This window comes from Juglans microcarpa x Juglans regia, chromosome 3S (assembly GCF_004785595.1).
Source record: "Juglans microcarpa x Juglans regia isolate MS1-56 chromosome 3S, Jm3101_v1.0, whole genome shotgun sequence".
In the NCBI taxonomy this organism is placed as follows: domain Eukaryota; kingdom Viridiplantae; phylum Streptophyta; class Magnoliopsida; order Fagales; family Juglandaceae; genus Juglans; species Juglans microcarpa x Juglans regia.
This window is the reverse complement of record NC_054599.1, coordinates 21,440,634-21,447,771: the sequence shown is the minus strand read 5'-3', so window position 1 is coordinate 21,447,771 and position 7,138 is coordinate 21,440,634. Positions and strand designations below refer to the sequence as shown.

The following is a 7,138-nucleotide window of genomic DNA, read 5'->3' as shown; positions in this document are numbered from 1 at the left end:
TTTTTATACTCTGTTTTCCTATTTTTTATATACAAAATAATTACAAGTGTATCGTTTTTTACATCTTATATCTATGCTCCAAGGTGCGGTATGTAGGGCAGGACAAGTTTACATATCAACTTTTGCCAAGTCTTCCAATAACGTGTTTTTCTTCTAATTAAAAAAAACCTATCTATTAGAAGTAGAACAAACATTTTCAAAAAGAGTAGTGCTACATACATATACTTATAATTTTACTTACAAAAAATTTACAAAAACTCATTTGTCAGTTTTATTTTGAAATTTAAATTTTATAATTTTTAACATCTTAATAGCTGACACGTAGAGAAGTAAATTTTTATTAAGTACAGTTAGCATTTTTTTAAAAAAAAATGTTTCAACCACTTATTCTTTAGTTATTTAACTGTATTATTAACTTTGGGAGAGTGTAGAATGGATGTTTTGACATTACCTCGATTTGGGCACTGTAATTAGATGTGAGTCTTGTGACTTTGAACTTTGTTCTTTATAGATTTTGATTGTAATTAGTACAATATAGAGATAAAGTTTTTCTTAAATATAGGTTTTGGAATTTTTGTAACCTCTAAGCTGCCTTTTTTTGTAAGTGTACCGTCCATCTTCTATTAAAAAAAGCATTAACGTAAAAAGTTAAAACATCGAGGAGACAATAAATGAATTATATATGAAATCAAATGCGAGAACTATGTATTATGTTATTTATTAGATATTTATTGTAATTTATTATCTCTTTAATTGGTAGCTTAAAATTAGCTATCGAAGGTTATATAATAAGGAGAATGCTTGAGACACGTGCAATTTATAGACACAAGATTAATACGGATACGTAAAAATAATTAATACTCATGCATGCACTAAATATTCATTTATTTGAATTTATTTTTATCTTTTTGAATCCGTACTACTGTGTGTATCACAGCTCAAGATACGAAGGCAGTCGATAATACATCACGATTAATATCAAAAGGGTATAACTTTTACAACAACAACTCACAAAGACTTGATAATTACTGTCAACAAGTAACAAAGAGTATATTATATATTAGCGATGACTGGGTACGTACGTACAGTCCCAGTCATGCATGGCCATTGGCTACATATATATATATATATATATATATATATATATATATATTATATATATATATATAACAAATTAAAAAGACTTGATCATTGAACACGTACAGCAAGATACAGGCAATATTAATGATATATGAAGAGTACTTGAACTTTGAAGTCCTAAAAAGTAAGGTTTGAGCGAATCAAACGAGCGAGAGAAAGGATGATCCAGTAGGAGTACTACTAATTGGGAATGCAAAGAGAATGATGGTTATAAGAGCCATCGCCAGCAGCCCAGCCAAGTGGGGTGCAACGACGACTCTAAATCCGAGGCTGGAATCATTAGAGTTTGCTGGTGAAGATGGTATGCCTGTTGATGATGCAGAACTACTGGGAGTCGCTGTAGAATCATTTGTGAAGGCTGCAGCGTCTGGGGATGTAGGAGATATTCCGAGCAGCTCTGTACAAAATTAAAAAATAGAAATCACAGATTCACAATGCGAAGTTAGCTGCGCGCAACGACACCGTCAGAATTATTTACGTGCATATACATACTCATGTAAGATATATATATTATATACTAGCAGTGGTAAAGCACGTTTGCCACATCTGCCAAATTGAAGAAAAAAATAAAGTGTAACTTCAAATATTAAAATAGTCTGATGTATAAGGGTAAAATTATTATTTATTTATGTTCATGATCATTTATTATGAAATTTAAATTATATTAAAAATTCAAATTAATTAGATAGTTTTTTCTCCTAAAAATGTTTAGTAAAACTTCATCATTTATTTAATGATGAAATATTAGTATTTTATAAATTAAAGTTGATTTTAAGTGTATGATATAATATTATTCTCTTAAAAGATTCAAGATGAAGGGTTGGAATTTAAAACCCAAAAACCAACATTTTCTCCCACTTTTCATTTTTCCCTCTCTCTTCTTCCCCACGCACGTTTGCCTAATTTAATTAATTAAAACTCTAATTATTTATATGGTTTTAATTTCTTAAAAATATTTAGTAAAATTTTATCATTTATTTTTTTTTCTCGGCATTTCATCATTTGTTTAATGATGGAAGATTAGTATTTTATAAATTAAATTTGATAGTTTATGTATGATATGCTATTTATTTAGTTAATTAATGATATTATCATACTTAAATTATGTTAAAACTCTAATTATTTATCTGGTTTTAATTTCTTAAAAATATTTAATAAAATTTCATCATTTATTTAATGATGAAAGACTAATATTTTATAAATTAAATTTGATAGTTTATGTATGATATGTTATTTATATTTTAATTATTTAAATTTTAAATTAGTTTAAATCAGTGTTTTAATAAGAGAAATTATTTATATATAAATTTTAACAAGAGAAATTATTTATATAATTTTAAAGTGTGTAAAATCTGCACAATATCTTTAAAAAAATTTGATATATTTGAGATCTACTTTAAAGAATCTACTTTTTACATAATAGTGATAAATATTTTAATGATTTTATTTTATTTTTATATATAATTGTGATAAATATTATAGTGATTTTAATTTTTATTTATATATAATAATGATAAATATTATAGTGATTTTTTTTTCCTCACTTTCTTTCTCTCTCCTCTGGCCCGATTCTTCCCCCATGCCCCATCCTCCTTCAGCCATGACGTGCAATGCACGTTTTCCTAATGAGTAATATCCACAAAATGTAAAAATAATATATTTTTTTAAATAAAATTAATTAGTCAATAATTTAATGTACATGAGTAGAAAAATAAATTTTAACAAGCATCATAATGATAATAAAATGTTACAGTAGTACGAGTAATATGAAATTAAAAGATTGTGGATATTCTAGCAATAGTTTTCTTAACAAAATATATGAATTGTAAAATTTAACCACACTACTCAATGACTCAGGGAGCATTAAAAAAATCATTTTATCTAAATAATTTTAGTTAATTAAAAATATTATGAGATTTAAATTATATTAAAAACTCTAATTATTTATATGATTTTATTCTCTTAAAAATATTTAACAAAACTCTATTTTTTATTTAATGATAAAAGATTAATATTTATAAATTAAAGTTGAATTTATATTTTAATTATCTATTTTAAGTTTGTTTATTTTTAATGTTTTAACCTCTACTGTTGGATCAATTCTGGAGATTCAAGATGAAGGGTTGAGATTTAAAGCTTTAAATCTTAATTTTTCCAATCACTGTTTATTATTGGCTTTTAACGCAAACAGTAATCATTGTTTAATACTTTTGCTTTTATCGCGAACAGTAATTACTGTTCATTACACTTTAACATGAGCAGTAATCAATGTTTATTACTGTTCATGTTATAGCCACTTTTAAGTTAAAGGAGAAATTAACTATAAAGATCTGCCCAACATAAACACAGATTAAAACATAAAAAACAAAAGAAAGTACATGAAATATATAGGACTTGAACACATGATGGTGGGATCATCTGATCGCCTTACAATAAATAATTCAGTCTGAATGTGAATAGTGATTACTGTTCACATTATACATGCTTTTAAGATATAAGAAGATATATATATCTTCTATAATAAAAGAGAAATGCTTATTGAACCGATGATCTACCGATGGTTTGACCAATACTTTTTTTTTAGTTTTTTTTTAGTGATTAAGAAAATGAATATTATAATTTAATTTATGTATTTTTTATAAAAACAAGTATTTAAAAATGCAAAAAAAAAAAATACTTGGAAGAAAAGATAAAAAAAACTCTGAAAATGCACCCCATTGGTTGGGACCATCGGTCCAGTAGCACTATCCAATAAAAAGAGCCTATACTTACATAAACAATAATTTTTCTCCAAGTTTTGTTTTCCCATTTTGTCCTTCTTTGATCTTGCTTTTTCTCCAATTTTTTTTCCATTTTGTCCCTCTTTATTCTTACTTTTCCCTTTTTATCCTTGTCATTGTATTTCTTCTATTTAGAAAATTACGTTTTTATCCTTTTATTTTATTACTTTATAGTTTATCTTTTTTACACTCACCCGTTCACTTCAAATCGTTTAAAATTTTATTTTATAATTTTCTAAATACAAATTATGAAACAACTTATTTGAACTAATCTATTATTCTTATAACCGACCCCAATAAATATAAATAATTTGAAATCATTTTTATAACCATCTTCTATTATTTTATTCAATTTTTATGTACTTATCTCATTCTCTTTGGAGACAAGAGGAACATCCTAACTTTTATTATTATTATTATTATTATGACAATATGTGTTATTTTGTTTGTGGGGAATGGAATAAGTATTTCAAATTGCATAATCTTTTTTTGAATGAATCATTCTTCCTATTTTTTATACTTATCTTATTTTATTTTTATACTGATGATGCAAATGGTCTAAATTCATTCCATATAAAGCATCTGTCTTATTTGCAACACATGACATATCAAATTTCTAAAAAAGAATAGATCATTCAACTCACTGCAGATATGGATCAATAGAAACAACGACGTCACAAAAAATTCAACATCATTTCCATTCATGTCGTAGAAGAAATTGCAACATAGCTCTTGTATGAATGCATCCTCCAAACTACACAACAGCCACTTTGATAGTCCTATAAAATATTTACATCCTATGCACAACTTTTAAGATAAAAACTATAATTTCACTTCATATATGTTGCTTATTTTGCTAAACATATGTTCAGTTATAATCTATTTTGAACTATTAGTATTTTGCTTAGTACCTTTATAAATAGAATATAATTATTATACATCTTCATACAATAATTATTTATATATATATATCTAGAAAATTGCTTTTCTCACAAAAGGTGATCATCGATGGTGGCCACCGAATGCATTTTTTTATTTGTTAATATTTTTATTTTTTTACTTAATTATTAAGTAATTATTTTAAAATAAAAATTATTTTTTTATTTTTAAAAAAGAAATATTTAATAAATTTAAAAAAATGTTTGGAAAAAAAAAGACAAAAAAAAAAAAATTTCCCTATTTGGTAGTGGTTTCTGTGGACTCCCTCAGTGAGAGTAACATCTTCCATATATATATATAGAGTAATATTATAGAGAAGTTATTATAGCAGTGCACACTTTACATTCACTGAATGGCTGCTTCTAGTTGATTGTTTCCAACACTCACTTAGGGAGATGTGTGGTCTAGATAATGCCATATTATATGTGTAAAATAGATGCTCCCAACAGTGACTTCTATTTATATTTATTCATATATATATATATATATACGTATGGATTTTCGTGGCTCTGTTGATAATTAATGCACTCAAATACACGTCTTTTTAATTGGACAACTTAACAGATATAATATAAATAACTAATTAAATTATTATCTTTTTATTCGCTTAAACAAGCAATTTGTAGGGTTTTATCGCTTTTGCTACCCGTGAGCGAGTGGCTGATCAAATGTCTTTGATCACTAATTTGTTCGTATGCATTTTGAGTTTGAACATTTGGATTGATTGCTGCCAATAAGCAGAAGGAACTTTATCTGACATATCCCATCTATAGTCATTTTAGATAAGTAATCTTATTCATTATCTTAATTTTTATTATTTTTTTATTATATAATATTAAATAATTAAAAATTATTTATTATATTTTATTTATAAATTTATTATTTAATGTCACATTATAAGATGATAAATAAATTTTTTCTTACCAAAATAATGATATCCACATAAATATATTTCACAATATATATTTTAAAATAAATATTTTTTTTAAAATAGTGTTACTTTTATAAAATATTTTACTAAACTACCCTTCATTTTAAAGCATAATTATTTAATACGTTGTGAAAAGTTATGTTTGTAGATCATTTTCCTTAATATTATTGGTTTTGCGAGAAGATTACTTAATTCCCACATTGTTTGAAGACAACTCCATGTTGCATGCATCGATAGCAGAACAAAAGTTAAAACAATCCCCCGCACGAGGCAGTAGTACTGATCAGAAGCTCTGATCCTGATATAATGGAGGAGAGAGAGAGAGAGAGAGAGAGTACTCACTGGGGCAATAACTAATGCTAGCGTTTTTCAGACTGCATGCAGAAGGAAGCTGAAGCAGCCTATCCTCTTGGACACCCAGACTCTTGATCTGCTCGCTACCATTATAAGTCTGCTGAATAAAGTAACACAAGCACTCCGGGTGATTGTCTCTAATCTCCGTGACCGAAGAGCAGCAATCCTTAATCGGCGTCGCCTCCTTCCCTGTCACAAAGTTCAGGCACGGGACCACCTTCTCAAAATCGTTGGTACAGTTTGCGGTCAAATCTGCCGCACCAACATTACGAACTAAACCGCAGAAAATCAACTGGAGAGAGGAGAACCAGAAGAGGGTACTGATGATATAAGATTGGGCTTTCATTTTGTTCTCAAGACTCTTGGTTTTTTTATTTTTTATTTTTTTTGGTGTCAGGTTTGAACCCACGAAACTGGGAAAAGAGCTTCTGCTATGTAACGACGAGCGTAGGAATTAAGAAGAGAGACGCATGGAAGATGAGCGGAACACTCGGCTATTTAATGGGCCGGCCGAATGATAGCAGGTTTTAATTGCACCCGAACCGACCAAGTCTGCACGGTTTCCCATTGGACGGCTCAGATATACCATATCCCTAAATGCGAATAAGAATATTCGAATTTGAAATAAACAAAGAACTAAAAATCTGTGAGATTCATTTTTTATGTTTATATTCTTCTATTTAAATCCTTAATTTTAAATAAAAAGTTTTAATATTTTTTCATATCGAGATATAAGTAGAGTTATTTATTAAGATTTTTATAATTTTTTAATTCAATGTCTTTTATAATTAGAAAAAATAGACAGCTTTGTAAACTTCGTAATATTAAATGCAGATTCACGTATTAAATACAGTATTAAGCAATGTGAATCCAATATTAAATATAATAAAGTTTATATTGCATATACTCTTCATCATTTCTTGAATTATAAAAACTATTGAATTAAAAAATTATAGGGATGGAAATAAGACAAGGTTGGAATAATAAATGCAAG

The 7,138-nt window shown here is 27.1% G+C and overlaps 1 protein-coding gene across 1 annotated transcript; it reads right to left on the bottom strand.

The window, feature by feature from the left end:
- Window positions 1–1,280: 1,280 nt before the first annotated feature.
- On the bottom strand, window positions 1,281–6,490 carry LOC121258789 (non-specific lipid transfer protein GPI-anchored 1-like). The gene is made up of 2 exons (XM_041160328.1): window positions 6,133–6,490; window positions 1,281–1,537 (listed from the first exon to the last, which is right to left on the bottom strand). Exons 1-2 carry the CDS (start codon window positions 6,488–6,490, stop codon window positions 1,281–1,283), a joined length of 615 nt encoding a protein of 204 aa, XP_041016262.1.
- Window positions 6,491–7,138: the final 648 nt, after the last annotated feature.

Bases quoted from the DNA above. Each gene is read 5' to 3' on its own strand.
- LOC121258789 (XM_041160328.1), bottom strand. From the start codon at position 6,490: ATGAAAGCCCAATCTTATATCATCAGTACCCTCTTCTGGTTCTCCTCT. The intron at 1,538-6,132 runs GTGAGTACTCTC...AATTTTGTACAG, and splicing joins TAGCATTAGTTATTGCCCCA to AGCTGCTCGGAATATCTCCT.